Below are 15,797 nucleotides of genomic sequence, written 5' to 3' on the forward strand. Positions count from 1 at the left end.
GAATTAGAAGTGTTCATCGCTATAAGACTAGATGTCTTATGTAAATCGATCTTCATTTCATCATTTACCATGTTGCCAACATCAGGCCCAAGCTGGCGGGACTCAGCTAGACTAGCCGTTATGAGAAACGCGGACCGAGCGGATATATCTACTTGAACTCTATTCAGAGACGTTCTCGTTTCAAGATGAACTTCTAGATCAAGCTAGATTATTCTGTGTCGCATTGACCTGTTTTTGACGTAAACGTCAATTTCGGCATCAATAGTTGGAAACCTTGAGTTGCACGTAGTCTAGTATGCTCTATAAAAGTTCCTCAGACTACGGAGTACCACCGTAAGCTATCGATGGGTGAATTTCCCATGTGGGATATTCTCGTAATCAGCATCGTATACTCAACTGAGGAGGTCAGCATTTGCATGTAATTGGTTCTGTGGTCAGCAAGGTCAAGTTGGAGATCACGAGTGCGGCGCTGACCCGAGCGAATAATTGACAAATACCAAGAGCTCGACATGCCAGGTTCAGGCCCAGGTCCAGAGGCAGAGTTCTCACGTTTTACCCCTGGCAGCTGCATCCTTGACGTCCGATGACTTGAAGCTTGGCCCTGCAGAGAAGGACAGTAAGGTAGGTGATGGTTTTGACATGCGGTGGCGTTAGTAACAGCGCTCTGGAACCTCCTGTATATGAGACCACCTGCCTAATGTGTATTTTTCTTTATCATAATTAGGTATGCGTGGCGTTGAATAGGTTATAAGGCTTGGGCCCGAGTGACCAAATAACAACCACATGGCATCAAAGTATGCGTAACATGACTTGACATGCAGATTGATTGATTGATAGTTGAGGGAGGGAGCTGGTTAGAGTTCCCCGATACTAAGTTAGACGTTGGATCTACGGCATAAAAAGCAAACAACAGAATTTTTCTGATGTACCTACATATAAGATCTGTGTTATATGCCAACAGCTGTCAGAACGACAACCAATGATTCAAAGACCCAACGTAAAAAACGGACCGACCTCACCCAAACCTGTTGAGCCAGCTGCGAAACAAGTGCAGTTTCCAGTGCCCGTTGGTTCAAAGCCCTGGCCCTGCCCTCAGTGCCCTGCTACTCGGCTGTGACATCCCAGCCTCCGATCGTTCAATGATAATCGACCCTTTGAGGTAAAAAGCCTCGGCTGCTCTGTGGATCTGCTCCGCCCGGAAGCCAAACTTCGAAGAGCCTAAGGCCCTAGAGCCCCCCTCGGCCCCAGCGTTAGCCCCGGCAGCTTGGTCCAGAGGAGGTAATTGAATGTCAAAATGCGTGGGTTTCCCCCGAAGCCCGGACTCCATTTCCATTGCTTTAGTGCCTGTCTAGCCTGTCTCTCACTGAAAGAAGCCCTTAACTAGGGCCCTGCTCTGGAGATTTTTTTTTTCTTGAAGCCGCTAAACTAGGGTCCCCTGGCTGTTGCATTCGACCACTGACGATGGCGTCTTCTAGCGTAAGCCCTCCCATTCCCTTCTGTAAGCCATTAGCCATCACCAGGAACCCGCCGTCACGCGAGGCCGTACCTAGGCTCGCAAGCAAGGTACGGTATAATCCACTCTTGGGTCTTGGCTTGGGTTCTTGGGCTTAACGACGAGGATCTCAAGGGTGTCAAGTTGCCTTTTACGGCTCCATGCGTGGAGGCGGGTCGACGCGGAGGCGAACGGCGAACCGTCCGTCTCTTCTATCAGCTCATAGAGTAGTTATAATCATGCTCCCTCTTCTTCTGACACCCGCTGCCGCGGGCCTCTCTCTTCCTGATCGTCTTGTGCATTTGATTTGATTTCACGATACCAGTGACTGACTGACAATATGCGCAATCCACCGCCAGAGGTGGTGGCCTCATGGCCCCCGCCAAACTATGTCAACCCCGTTCATCGTGGGCCTACGCTGCTCATTGTCGAGGTCACTATCATGTCTGTGGCCATCCTGACACTCATGGCCCGTTTGTACGTCCGCATATTCAAGGTCAACAAGCATGGACTCGATGACTGGCTGATGCTGGCTGCCATGGTAAATATCCCTCCCAACCTCGGCTGCATGTGCAACCCACGATGATCATCTCCAATGCTGACTTGTGGGACTTCCAGGTGTTTGGTATTGGTGTTACTGTCTGTGTCATTCTTGCAGCTCAGCTCTACGGCTGGAATATCCATGTCTGGGATCTCAAGAAGTCTCAGGCGGAAAATGGTCGAAAGGTTTCACTCGCTGCTCAGACACTCTTTCTATTTTCCTCGGGCCTAGCAAAGAACTCTATCCTCGTCTCGTATCTCCGTATTGCCCCGGCCAAATCGTGGCTTCGTCGTTTGACTTATGCCTCACTGATTCTTGTCACCTCGCTCATCTTCATTTTCCTTATTGTTCTTTGGACACAATGCAACCCAACCTCTGCATACTGGAAGCTGGACGGAGGTGACAGTTGCCGTCCTGAAGGACCCAGTGTACTGTAAGTTACTATTTCGAGTTATTGCTGATGATCACTAACGATATGTTTTTAGGAGCCAAGCCATTACCACTGTCATCACTGATCTCCTTGTCTGCGCCCTTCCTCTGCAAACACTCTTCCACCTAAAACTGCCTTTCTCCCAACGAATGGCCCTCATTGTCGTCTTCTCTCTCGGCCTCATCGTTGTCTTCGCAGCCTCTATGCGCGCATACTACACCCATTATGTTACCGATGAAACCTACGATGTCACCTGGCAGGGCTTCCACCTTTGGATCTGGACAGCCGTAGAGGCCAACCTTGGAGTTATCTGCGGCAGTATACCAGCACTTCGACCCCTATTCCGAAACATGTTCCGATCCAAGAGCAGCAGCTACTACAACAAGACCAACTCTCACGCTTACCCACCCGGCACAGCTCCAGGAGTTGTCACAGTCGTCACCAGCCCCAAGAAGAACTCACGAAACTGGACCGATAGTTTACAACGAAATTCCAAGGGGGTTAGGATACAAGACGACCATATCGATGTTGAAGGGGGATATAACGATGCTAGACGACAAAAGAGCTCAGATAGCGGAGCGTCGTCACTCGAGATGGACACGTGGCCACCAAGACCACAACCTAGATCTTGGCCTACAAATTGACGAGGCATGATAGTTTGACATAGTTTGGCGTTCTTGAAATTTGGGTGGGTTTTGGATAAGCTTTACGAAGCAGGAATGGGCATCATGGATGAAGGTCTAGGCATCAAAAAAAGGATTCAAACAGAACTTTGCTATACTTAGCACGACATGATTAAACACTTTTCGTTTTGCCCAAATATTTATCTCTGCTGCAAAGCTGAATGACATCCACGTCTAACGTTGAGTGCAGAGAAGACGAATCTGCCCATAGCTAACGAAAAAAGGCAGCTTCTTCTGGAACCTGGCTGTATACTTCTCTAGCCAAGTGACATTCCACGACCACGTGAATTTTCATTAGCTGAAAGTCAAATTGCATTGGTAAAGCTTGATTGTATTAGACCTCAACCCCCCGAATGCCAAGAAATCGGAGATTTTGTCCTTGTAGCGATGGGGTTATCTTGTGAAGACAGCCTAGGTCAGGTATTTATGCCCGACTAGTACCCTCTACGTTGGCAACACGAGATCAAGTAATTCAGTATGACAAATGGGTAAAGGGAGACTTGGCATCATACGACATGTGAAGCAAACAGTGACATCAAAACTACTGACGTTCTGTACATGATCTCATGTTGAGCTCCGACCCCGCCTATTCCATTCATCTCCACTCCTTCCGTGCCGTACCGTCCGGCTTCAGCTCCGGCTTCAGCTCCGGATCCTACATACCTATTCTCGGCCGAGAATGACACAATGTGAATGAGCAGTAAGTATCAGTAGAGGAGCCAGAAAGGACGCATCGCCCCAATTATGACCGATCATCAATAAAAATGCATATTAAAACAATGCTTACATCATCTTGACACAAGGGATTGATTCTTGCATGCATCGAGAGGTTGGACCCCACTCCTCCGCAGCCGATCCCGCATCCCGCTCCGATGCAGGTGAGCTGAACTGAGCTTCCTTCCTTCCTTCCCTGGGACCCGTCGTATTTATGGAACATCATTCCTCTGAGGACTCCAGCTCTCCCGTCCTCACTTGCGTCTTCTAACTCTCACACTATCACCTAGACAAGCATCATCACCATGTCTCAGCCAGATCCCAAGCGTGTCAAAACTGATGACGAAGCTCCCTATGAGCTCATCTACTGGCCAGTCATCCCCGGTCGCGGCGAATTTGTCCGCCTTGTGTTCGAAGAAGCTGGTGTTCCCTACTCAGACGTTGCACAGAACATAGAGAAGGGCATGAACGCTGTCAAGAGTCTCACTTCTACAGACAACATCGGCGATGAGCATAACCCGCCTGCTCTAGCTCCCCCAGCTCTCAAGCACGGCGATCTTCTCATTTCACAGACGCCTAATATTCTTCTATATGTCGCTCCAAGGGTTGGTCTGGCGCCCAAAGAAGGAAACGGCGTGTACCATCTCAATGAGATTGTTTTGACAATCCTGGATGGTCTTGTAAATGAACTCCATGATACTCATCACCCTATCGCTATTAGTCTCTACTATGAGGACCAAAAGGAGGAGTCCAAGAAGAAGTCTGAATATTTCATCAAGGAGCGCCTCCCCAAGTATTTCAAGTACATGCAGCGAGTGCTTGACGCCAAAACCAGTGGTGAGGGGCCATGGTTATATGGCGACAGCTTGACCTATGCAGACCTCGTACTTTTCCAGGTGAGTAGCACTCACAGAATATCCATCAAATTATTCTTCGAGTGGCTAACAACCCACCAGGCTGTTGATGGCACCAAGTTTGCCTTTCCCAAGTCTACTGAGGCTTTGAAGAAGTCTGGTGAATACGATGGCGTTTTCAAGTTATACGACGCGGTCAAGGAGAGGCCCAACATTAGCAAATATCTTCAAAGTGACAGGCGCAGGAAGTACTCCGAGGGGATCTGGCGATATTATCCTGAGTTGGAAGAGGAATAGGTAAATACCAAAGATTCACTCCTCAGACAGAAAAGTTAACCCATCACATCCACGCCGAAAAAGCTCAAAATTGTGTCATGTTTCTATTGCCTAAAGAAACTCCAGAATGCTCCATATAATTCCCAAGTTACCATTCCATTTTCCCAGCCCAAAACCGTGTATTGTACGACCTCCCAGCTCATAATGTCTTCATAAATCATGATCGATGTCCATAGTATCCTGTATCAATGCTGTCATGCCTGACTTGGATATTATCTTTCCTCCGCTGCGCCACCGAAAGATCAATGCCCAGCGTATGATCATCCCACTCTACAGCAGGTCTCTTCTCACCCGTTCGTGTTGTCAGCTCTCCATATAAGTATGTCCCTCCCAATTCTCGAATACGCTGCTTACGCTCTTCACCGTCCATGTCGGCCATGCCACTAAAGTGATCTACCATATTGCTCTCGCTCACGTAGTACATGGCTCCAGCGATCGAGCGAGGATCTACCGGCATATCAGGCCAGCGGACAATGAAGCTGAGAAGTATAGTGATTGCCATCAGAGCCAGAATGCCAACAGAAAGTCGAGCGCAGATATCGTGTGAGACTCGCACTTGTGATAGCGAGTAAGGTATGTTGGCAAGAAGAATGGGCATGAACTCGGAGAAAATGGCCATTAAAGCGACCAGGCCCGGAAATATTTGTCCATGCTTGATGGCAGACCAGAAACCGGAGAACGGGTTCGTAGGTCTCGTGAGCAAGGCTGAGTTGGATGCCGACTGGGGACCATGCGACATGACCTGATATGGCACAACCATAGCGATAGCTTCATATAATTAGCCTAAGGCTCGAGAGTAATATCGAGGAAACTTACTGATAAAGAAGGCTGTCCAGCTAAACGAGATAATAACTCCGAAGGCGGCAAACAAGAATCGAACACCAAAAGTCTGACTGTTCATGAAGTTCTTGAAGGAAGATGACTTGTCAAGTGTCAGATGGTAATATAGCAGAAACACCATCAAACCAAGCAGGAACAGTAGAAACACTAAACGCCACGCGAGTCCGAGCATGAGGAATGGGTTTCTTCGCCCCTTTCTGACTGCCTGCGCGTCCACAGAGCTAGACTCTGAAAACGGATGATTACGTTGAAGGTTCTCCCCCGCGTCGTCGTAGAGAACAATGCCGTATTCAGTCTGCCCTGCACGGTTCTCAAAGAATCCAAAACCGTATCGCTTTTCTGCCATCTCTTTTTCTATTCTTCGCTCAGAGTCCTGCTGCGGTCTGATATCTCTGTTTGAAGCCAGCGATGCAACTCCTGCAACACTCCAGGGGTTTGCGTACACTCCTGTGTGAAAATTTCTAAGGAAGAATAGTAAACCGCACAGCAGTAAGACCATCAGACCTAAGACTGCAAGGAGGATGCGTGACGATAATGGTGAGACACCTAAGGCTGGAGCACAACCCTCATAAGCGTTGATTTTGCACTGGCCGTGCATCTTGAAACCAACAGCTTCGACTGCCAGAGGCGTCAGAAGTGCCGAGAACAAAACAATCAGCATCGTGATGAAAGGCACAGGATGACCATCCACAAGACCATTGAAGGGCTCTACAATTCCTGCCCAGCCACCGAAGTGAAGATTCATCGACTCTGGTCCCATAGCTCCGTCGACCCGGTTCAAAGCGTGGAAGGGCTGAAAGAGTTGGGCGTTGTAGTCAATGACTCGTGCAGGTATCGACAGCATAACTGCGAGGATAGGAGGAAGAAATTTGCCAAGGAAGTACTTCCCAGCATCGAGCTCATATACTGTAACCACAGTCTTGACCACTCCCCCGGTTGCTCCAGCTTCTGATGCATCATCGGTGCCAGTGGGAGCAATTGTGGTGGTCTTTTCGTAGGTTCTCGTTTTCCCCTTGATTGTCGATATGATCGTGGAAGAATCTGTTCGTTCAGATGTTATCGTCTTGAGTTTGTCGGTTGATCTGGTGGATATGATTGTCGTAGGTGCAGCAGACTTGGTAATTGTTGCCAACGAGGCGGCCTTAGTTGAGATTAGTTGGTTAGTCGTGAGCAGTCCGTCAACTCCAGTCTCAACGACATCGACAGTGGTCTCGAAAGCTTCGATCTCGCTGACAAATGTTTCGCCTTCCTGAGAAACAACTACCTCGACGGTCTCGATGTCCTTGACCTTGGTGACATAGGTTGTCGGGTCCAGCTTCTCGACTTTCTTCACGGTGTGATCGTCTTCGACAGTCACGACATCAATGACCGTGGGCTTCGCCTTTTCTGTCGGCTTGGGCTTGCCAATAGGCTTCTGATCTGTGTAAACAGAAGTAATAGTGATTTTGCCATATGAGACATAGGTACTCGCCGATGCGGTCGTTTCTCCGACACTTTCGTATTGAGTAGGAGCCGCCTCGGTAATGACATGCGACAGAGTCTTTGTCTCGCCATCCTCTACGATAGTGGTGTAGATAGTCTCGGTCCTATCTCCATCCAGAGTGGATGTGTATGTGGTGACCGCACCAGGAAGCGAATAAGCCTGGGTAATCGTTACAGCTTCCGTGTAGCTGATGGTACCGGGGGCAGCAGAATCAGAGCCTGAGGGATAGACGACCGAGTAGCCCACACTGATACTGGTGAAGACGGATTTTGTTGCCTCTCCAGGCCTGGTTGTAACGACCTCGGTGACGACCTTTGTTGGGACCACGGTATAGTCTACGCTCGTCATGGTCGTACCGTCCTTTATCGTCGTGGTAAGGTCCCAGTGCGTACTATACTCCGTGGTCTCGATCGTGGTGGTGTATTTGCCTGTAGTGCCTGGTACAGTAACAACAGTAGACACGTCGCTCACGATGTAAGTTGTTGCGAGTATTGTTTGCTTTGCAACTTCAGGAGTCATTACTGCATCGTCTTGTGGGAAATTGGGGTTGGCATTGTTGCGTTTCTTGTGGATGATCTTTGCTGTCCCATCTGAGTTTGGCATTTCTATCAGGGCCCAGATGACCAGTCCCATAACAGCCAAGAGAAAGGCGATCTGGCCGATGATAAAGTACCATCTTAAAGCTGTAGGGCGATAAAAGGTCCTTTTCTTACCAGAAGGGAACTTCTCTGAGCTGATGTCCCATGATACATCGTCTGTGGCTTGGGGCTCGTAGCGCGCGTTTACACCAGCCTGGTGGGAGTACATGGCGATGGTGACTCTGGAACCCGCCTTTGGGACACGTAAGGAGTGAATAGACTATTGTCGAGACATGGAGGAAATAAGCCACTATTTACTGCAGAAATCAATCGAGAATGGATGGGAAGACCAGGCAATATAGACTCCCACTTATTAACAAGGGCAGCCCAGCCTCAAGATATTATATGCATATCTAAAAACAGACCAACAACACCTAGCACAGCCCGGTAGGACTCAGGGACCCCCAATGATAATCGTTTACCGCTGCGAATATAAAACAGAGTGGCGCCCACCCAGGTATAGGGCTGAGTCCCGTAGCAGGGGTTGATCCTCTCTGGCCTTTACCATTGGCCTAGCCTGAGACAAAGCTGCGAAGCTAAGGATCGAGAACAAGGATGCGGCTGAGGTGAGCAGAGGTGCCAAGCCTAGAATATCCACCAACTGCCGGACGGACGCTCCTCAATTGGGAGCCTCCTTTCATTGTTCCATCTGTCGTGACCATTGACACCATCCTCAATGTCACGAGTAAGACCATCAAGGAACTTTGGTGTCGTCAGTGAGGCTGGAAGGGCCAATATACTCTAATGATTGTTGTCAGGGTTGCGTTCATCATTCCCACATCATCATGGCCGTACAAGATCACTACCATGAAAATGGTCATGTAGAAGCCTAGGACTATCAGCACTTGGCTTTCTTCTTGATGTAGCCGTGTTTTCTTGGCTTCCTCCGCATAGGAGATGCCCGCCTCTCTAACTTGTGTCTTTCACAAAGGAACGGTCAACTGCATCTTGAGCCAGGTGTATTCGTCTCTAGACTGTGCATAGCAATTTGCTATACCCATCACTCCATCGTAACCCGCCCATGATAGCGATCATCAATACTAGAGCCGTCACAACACTGGCCGTGCCATAAATCCATGCACTTCGCCGTCTCAGAGTGCTAAGTTCAGCAACCCACGTTGAAATGGTTGTCAAACATCCACAGAAACCATCTTCCATGCCTTCCAGAACCTGACAACCGATGACTCCGCCAACCGGCACGTGTGCAAGATCCCACGACATGCCTAGGATCACAGTACCAAATACATTGGCAGTGAATGTTCCCAGAGGGAACGTTTTCACCTTTCCATTGAGGTAGAGAGACAGATAAAAGCGTAGTAGACAACCCAATGGTCCAAAGATCAGCGCGAAAAGGGCTTGACCACGCCAGGCATTATGCGGTGGGAATATGGCAAGAAGTACTGCACCAAGCCAGCAGCCCCAGCCAAGAAACACGCCCAAAGGATCAAGCACTCGTCGACTCAACGAGAAGGGAATCGATGGCGTAACGCGCTCGAGGCCAATAGCCAGATGGGCACCTAGGAACAAACCAGAAAGCGATAACGATACAGTGGTGATGATGACGGCCAGCATTGCCATGAAGGAATAACCCCCATTGCGACTCGTCGGCGACTCTGACCACCCGGGCGTCTTCAGCTCATTGGACAAGGCCAAGAATACGTCCTTGATAAAACTCGAAAACGTCGTGAAACTTCCGCAGAAGCCCGTTGCCATCCCAATGTACAGAGGAATCGTCTTCTTGGTCGCAAGATGCGCTCGCTTTGCTGCGTCTAAGTCCACATCAATCTGCTGACTTGAACCAGATCCATTGGCTTCATCTTTTTGCTTTTGCTTGGCTCGCTTGATAGCTTCGTCATAGGTCGGAGTTCCCCACTCGTTGCGGAAGAGCTTGCGATCCTCCGCGAGAAATCCCATAACAATACTTCCACTAAAATTGGCCCATATCGTGTTGAAGATAACGGGAGTAGCGCTATAGCGCGTCAACGCAGTCAAGCCCAGACGCGCTAATACTCCAAGGATCGCAAATAGCACGAGATACGAATGCGTGTAAAGGCTTGTGAGCAGTTCTGACGTCTTCTTCTGCCCTGCCTCTTGTGGTATAGGCTCTGGTTCGACGGGGGTATTAGAACGGACAAAGTTGGCCTGTCCTCGCGGTTGGCCTTGGGTAGGACATGGCGAGAGCTTTTGTAGCGGAGGAACAGGCTCTGTCTCATCGAGGTTGCTGTAATCTTGTGGAACGTCGTATGTACCGGAATCGTATCGCTCTGCCCGCGTTGCCGATTGAGCTGTTGTTTTGGTGGCCTCGCCAGGGGTCTCCCTTTGAATCGGTTGCTGGGTTATATCGCCGAGCTCAGCATAGTCATTTGGCGCATTGTATACTCCAGAACTCGATTGTCGCTCCTGAGCGGCCGAACCGTCAGCCATGGTTTGATCGTCGCGTTATCGTTGAGGTCTTCGAACATTCAGTCACTCGAAGTCAGAGATCGCAACGTGCTATGGCGACGCAGTTTGTGGTAACAAGACATTTTATTTGGATGGAAGAAGTTCTTGCTATTGTTAAATTACGATGTCTAAGGTTTGATGATATAGTTTGTGGCTAGATTCGTCGGATATGACGGCATTAAAAGGAAAGAAACATCCCGAGCTCTGCCACATGGAAAGGATGAGTACCTATTGTGGAGGTGGAGGCGTTTGCTGTGGAGTCTCTTTGAATTGGGAGGAGAGCAGAGAGCAAGGGTTATATAAGAAAGAGATAACAAGGACAAGACAAGACACGGGTGATAGAGAAAACAGGACGATGGAATTTCATCTTGACCAATGAGATCCAATTGATGCCCGAGCAAGTATTTGCTAACAACAAACATGAATATCTAACTAAATGTTGAGTCCTCACCGCGTTTCAATGTAGCTCCTATCACTGATAGCGGTGAGCTCCGTCTTATCTTATCGCACCCCGCCCTCCTCCGAGCATTCCCCTGTAGCTTAAGCTCTAACCCCGCCGACATACGCTACCGCCCGCCTCGACTATCATTAATTGTCCTTGTGATCTCTCTTGGAACGACGATTGGATCAGGTATCCAATCTCACGTAGTACCGACAAACTGATAAACAGGTACTGTACTGTACAGCTACCTAAGCACAGTTACAGGTACAGACAGGTGCAGTGCTCAACGTGTCTCCAAGCAAAATACCTTGCCTTACACTGCCTGCTTCCTTGCCTCTCGCTCGCTCACATACAAAACCCCCCTCCTCTCCTTTCTCTTTCTCTTTCTTTCTCTCTTCTCCTTCTTCTCTCTCCTTGGCTTCGTCCCAGCATCTCATCTCGTCTTGTGATGCTTCATCGTCTCCTCGTAGATTCTTTACTTTTGTGAAATAATCCGTGCATTCGTGCTTGACTCATAATGTCTTCATTGCCTTCAAACGTCCATGTCTCTCAGCACCCGTGTCTACGGGCAAAGCTGAGCCAGCTTCGCTCAAAGACCAACAGTCCTAGAGACGTCAAATCACTGATTCATGAGATTTCTTTGATTGTCTCTTGTGAAGCTCTTGCTTCGTCTCTGGAAGCTACGGAAGGAACTCAGGTATGAAGCATAATGCCATGGGCACTCTCGGAGCTTGACTAACCACGATCAGGATGAGACGCCTTTGGGCTTCCATTTCACTTCCACAACAGTCCAACCAAGTACCATGTGTCTGGTTCCCATTCTGCGATCAGGCCTTGGAATGGTAGACGGTTAGTTCAGTCGCTGCTTCACTCATACTGTTTAAACTGACCTCTCCAGCCGTGCAAACCATGCTCCCTATCCCAGTTCCAGTTCATCATCTGGGCATGTACCGTGAGCCTTCAACTCTCGACCCAGTCGAGTACTACAACAACCTTCCCCAGCAAATCCCGGGTGACTCCTCCAGTAGCAGTGCTAGTAGTCTTGCTATCTTGGTCGATCCTGTTATTGCAACCGGTGGAACCTGCGCCGCCGCTATCCAGACGCTTCGTGAATGGGGTGCAAAGAGAATCATCGTCCTCGCTGTTATTGGAGCTGACGAGGGTGTTCAGAGAGTCGCTGCCGAGTGGCCCGAGGGATGCGAGGTTTGGATTGCAGCAGTGGACAAGGAGTTGACCAAGGATGGTATGCTGAAGCCTGGTCTGGGAGATGTTGGTGATAGGCTGTTCTTGACTATCGGCAAATGAGTGCACTTTACGGGCTTTTGGGCGTTGTATCATCATTGCATTAACATATAGTTTAGATAGTATACACCATAAGTACCCCATGTTCCTCAAGGAATCATAAACTGCTCCTCGTCAAGCAATGTGCTCTCGTTCCAGCACTCATCGATCCATTTCCCTGTCACTAATCTTGGTTGCACGCGCCTTGAGCTCAGTTCCTTTCGTACCATATCAGCGGCCTCTCCCACTTGCATCGGGTCGTCGCCCTCGATCACCACATGCGTCACAGACAGATCATTGGTGTCATTTGTAACATTACCCCCGCCGTACTTGACTAAGTGCTTTAGCCTCGAAATCTTGTTGTCGCCAGCTTCCACGGCATGAAACAGCACCACGCAACGTCGGAAGGTAAAGCTCCGCAATCGTCCCAAGTCTTTCCCGTGTTCCTCAAGCTGTTGGAGAAATTCATCCTTGTCAAAGTGCGTGCCGTCCTCAATCTTAGGCATGCCGTGCATTAGCTCTCTGAGTTCTTCGAGGGAAAGATCCCGCGCGTAGCTGTCCCCAAACTGATCTGTGTTATCTTCTGCCGCTTGGTGTAATGCATCAGTAGCGTGAAACAAATGCGAAGGTTCAAATGGCAAAAGAAACGCCCCCAATTCCTGTTCAAGGCAATCTCTTATCCATTTGGGGCGGATAATGTCAACAGCCCCTCCTTTAATGAGGCTCGCCACCTTTACCACCTTCTTGTCGGCTATCAGAACCATGTTGGTCCCTGGTACGGCTCGTTGCAAGACTTTGCCACCATTCTCCTTGATGATGGTCTCAAGCTGGGACTTGGTCTTTTTATAAGGCCGGAGTGCCTCTGAAAGCACGCAGAAGTCTAGTCCATTGAAAAGGTTTGTCGTCTCTCCCCTGAACTCAGGTACAATCGCGTCTTCTCCAGCAATGATCAGCTCTCTCTTCACTCGCTTGGGGTTGCGCCGCTTCCTGTCCTCAACCGTCATCGCCTTCTCCTTTGACTCTTCATCAACTCGCTCCTTCAACTCCTGGAACTCTTCAAGGGAGAGGGCTGTGTCCCAGGTTCGGTCCAGGCGAAGTCTTCTGAATCGTGGGAATCTTAGTGTGAAGCCTCGGGCAAATTGATCTGAAGGTCCAACACTGGCTGCTTTGACAGAAACAACCACAGAGTCTTTAGGACGGATCCAGACATCTGGTCTCTCATACTGTTTAAGCTCTCCTCCTCCAAGTTCGATGTACTTGGAGGGTGGATTCTTCTGATCCCACTCAATCCACTTGCCTTCTGTTCGATGCCGAATTTCTGCATAGTCTTCTGCACGGAAACCGCCCCCGACCTTGAAGAAGCTGAAGCATTTCTCGGGGTTGGCGCCAGCTTGGATATGATTCTGCGTAACACGCAGTCCACATAGAAAGCTTGATAGCATGCCACCCCGTTTCCCTGAACCATAGTAGCCACCAATAATGACACAGTCGAGGGACTCGCCAAACTCGGACATGTATTCAGGTTTGACCTTGAGCCAGTCATCATTTCGACTGTTGAGCCGGTACATAGATCGCGGGTTCTTCAAAACAAGGCCCTCAGAAGCATTAGCGACAACCTCACGGAGAAGAGGCTCTATTGCGTCGGCACGCGTTGCCTTTTCGTAACTGTGAATTTCAAGTCGGCGATGGACAGGCTTGATAGCCTTTTCCAAAGCTCGGTGTCGATCCCGCAGGGTATATTGTGTTAGAGGTTTGTTGTTCAGGTAAAGGATATCAAAGACGCGGAACAATGGCCGGTGGCCAGCTGAGTCTGTATCAGACTTATTCTTCTGTTCCGAAAGCGCAGCTGTTTTGAGGGTGCCAAAAGGCACTATCTTGTCGACGCCCATATCCCAGGTGATCATTTCGCCGTCTAGGATCAAGTTTTTCACTCCAGATGCAAATGCGTTTTTCAAATGTCGGGTTAGACTTGAGTTTTCGTCTTGAAGACCATCGCCGTAGAGGTAGGTGTAATCTTTGGCCTTCCGTGACCAAAAACAGAACCTTTTGCCGCCTGGGTGGCTCTTGTCTTGGACCATATGGACTTGCATACGCTCACCGTCCAACTTTTCCTCGATCCAGAATTCGGGGTCTTCCTCGGTTGGCCGCAGAAGAGCGATCATTTTGTCAAATGATGAAGGCATCTGAAATTGTGCGAGCTGTGGCTGGAAACATTGCATCAAGGCAACACCAGTTTCCTCCTGCTCAAGGCGGGTTTTTGGGTCATGCAGCTCCCAGCAAACACGTCTTAGACTTGAGGACACACTAAATAAAGCATCTCCGTCTGGATGCCACAAGTCAAGGAAAGTCTTCTCCGTGGCCCCGACTTTCATCTGCTTGAGGACGATCCGAATGAGCCACATGAGCTCTTCTGAATTCATGCGATTGTAGAAAGTCTCAAAGACTCGCAGATTCTCTGCCTCTCCTGTTGAAGCAGCGAGTTTGTCAAGCTGCTGATTGACTTCTGCAATGGTCATATTCCCAACATCGGTGCGCATCGGCCGCTTCGAGATGACTTCAAAACATCGTCCTGCGAAGTCACCCGCCAGGCGCGACGCAGTTGTCTGACCTGGTAGCTTCCAATGCAACAGGTTGTAGCCATCTTCGGAATTTTTGTCGATTTTCATAAGCTTGACGAGTAACTTTCCAATTGTGTTTTCTTTGAGCCCATAAACTCCACGGTCACGGTCTTTGTCTGGCAGGATCAGGCGCAAGGCGGGATAGAAATCAGGGCCAACTTCTTTGCGCCATCGAGTGATGAAGCGCTCAATGATGTGCCGACGCTGCTCATGAGGAGAAAGCTTATTCACACCACGGAAGCCCTTTCTAGGGCCTGCACCAGTGGCATTCTGCTTCTTGTTCTCATTGAGGGGGTTGAAGACTTCTCGAAACAGTTCCGAGAAGATGAGCGTCTTTGAGTGATTCTTTGGCCGATTCGGAAACCTTGCGCAAGGTCAGTATGAGGATAGAATTCTTGAAGGATTATGAATTGCTCACTTTTCCTCGATCTCTTCGCGGGTCATGCCCACGATGCCATATTGGATCTCGTCTTCATGCTGTGCCTCATCAGTATGCGACATGATGTTTTGTTTACTCTAGGTAGCTGTAAGTTGGGGCGGTTGCAAGGTAGCGATGCATGGAGAAGGCAGTCTCGAAACTGCGACGATGATTATGCAGAAGAAGTGTGCAATAAATCATCCAAATGGGATGCGTTATGTTTTCTTTCAAACAAAGAGATGTGCCATTTTCTTTGTTCAACTGCTCAAGTCAGATTAACTTGGGCGTGAATGAGTTATGGGCAGAAGGTGGTTGCTGCCTGTAACTTCACTAGGCTACAGAAGCAATTGAGAGGCCCAAGCTTACCTACCCTGTAATCCTCGTTATGTCAGCACTTGAATGAATCTTCTCTCAGCATGATCACAACAGGTGAGACGGAACATTGAACTATGATTTACTACGCTCTGGTAACTCCAAACGCCTTTATTAATTGAATTGGAAAGGAGAGAACCCTCTGAAAGCTACCTCATGATAGTCGAGGGGGATGATGCTAGAAGTGGCACGGGGGTTTTGTGGTTTTAGAAT

General features: G+C 49.1%; 6 protein-coding genes across 6 annotated transcripts; 3 read left to right on the forward strand and 3 right to left on the reverse strand.

Moving 5' to 3' along the window:
• Positions 1–1,832: 1,832 nt before the first annotated feature.
• FPRO_13234 (uncharacterized protein) lies at positions 1,833–3,107 on the forward strand (the record flags this gene model as incomplete). The annotated part of the gene is made up of 3 exons (XM_031222664.1): positions 1,833–2,033; positions 2,111–2,466; positions 2,519–3,107. The coding sequence occupies 3 exons, from the start codon at positions 1,833–1,835 to the stop codon at positions 3,105–3,107; spliced, it is 1,146 nt and encodes a 381-aa protein (XP_031088101.1).
• Positions 3,108–4,165: 1,058 nt separating this feature from the next.
• On the forward strand, positions 4,166–5,011 carry FPRO_13235 (uncharacterized protein; the record flags this gene model as incomplete). Its single annotated transcript, XM_031222665.1, has 2 exons — positions 4,166–4,756; positions 4,817–5,011. The coding sequence occupies 2 exons, from the start codon at positions 4,166–4,168 to the stop codon at positions 5,009–5,011; spliced, it is 786 nt and encodes a 261-aa protein (XP_031088102.1).
• Positions 5,012–5,207: 196 nt separating this feature from the next.
• Positions 5,208–8,180, reverse strand: FPRO_13236 (uncharacterized protein; the record flags this gene model as incomplete). Its single annotated transcript, XM_031222666.1, has 2 exons — positions 5,208–5,818; positions 5,867–8,180. 2 exons carry the CDS (start codon positions 8,178–8,180, stop codon positions 5,208–5,210), a joined length of 2,925 nt encoding a protein of 974 aa, XP_031088103.1.
• Positions 8,181–8,980: 800 nt separating this feature from the next.
• FPRO_13237 (uncharacterized protein) lies at positions 8,981–10,435 on the reverse strand (the record flags this gene model as incomplete). Its single annotated transcript, XM_031222667.1, has 1 exon — positions 8,981–10,435. The coding sequence occupies one exon, from the start codon at positions 10,433–10,435 to the stop codon at positions 8,981–8,983; it is 1,455 nt and encodes a 484-aa protein (XP_031088104.1).
• A 977-nt stretch (positions 10,436–11,412) lies between these two features.
• On the forward strand, positions 11,413–12,200 carry FPRO_13238 (uncharacterized protein; the record flags this gene model as incomplete). The annotated part of the gene is made up of 3 exons (XM_031222668.1): positions 11,413–11,592; positions 11,645–11,744; positions 11,794–12,200. 3 exons carry the CDS (start codon positions 11,413–11,415, stop codon positions 12,198–12,200), a joined length of 687 nt encoding a protein of 228 aa, XP_031088105.1.
• An 86-nt stretch (positions 12,201–12,286) lies between these two features.
• FPRO_13239 (putative DNA ligase) lies at positions 12,287–15,295 on the reverse strand (the record flags this gene model as incomplete). The annotated part of the gene is made up of 2 exons (XM_031222670.1): positions 12,287–15,158; positions 15,213–15,295. The coding sequence occupies 2 exons, from the start codon at positions 15,293–15,295 to the stop codon at positions 12,287–12,289; spliced, it is 2,955 nt and encodes a 984-aa protein (XP_031088106.1).
• Positions 15,296–15,797: the final 502 nt, after the last annotated feature.

The sequence above is a fragment of the Fusarium proliferatum genome (assembly GCF_900067095.1).
Source record: "Fusarium proliferatum ET1 genome assembly, contig: FPRO_scaffold012, whole genome shotgun sequence".
NCBI classification, from domain to species: domain Eukaryota; kingdom Fungi; phylum Ascomycota; class Sordariomycetes; order Hypocreales; family Nectriaceae; genus Fusarium; species Fusarium proliferatum.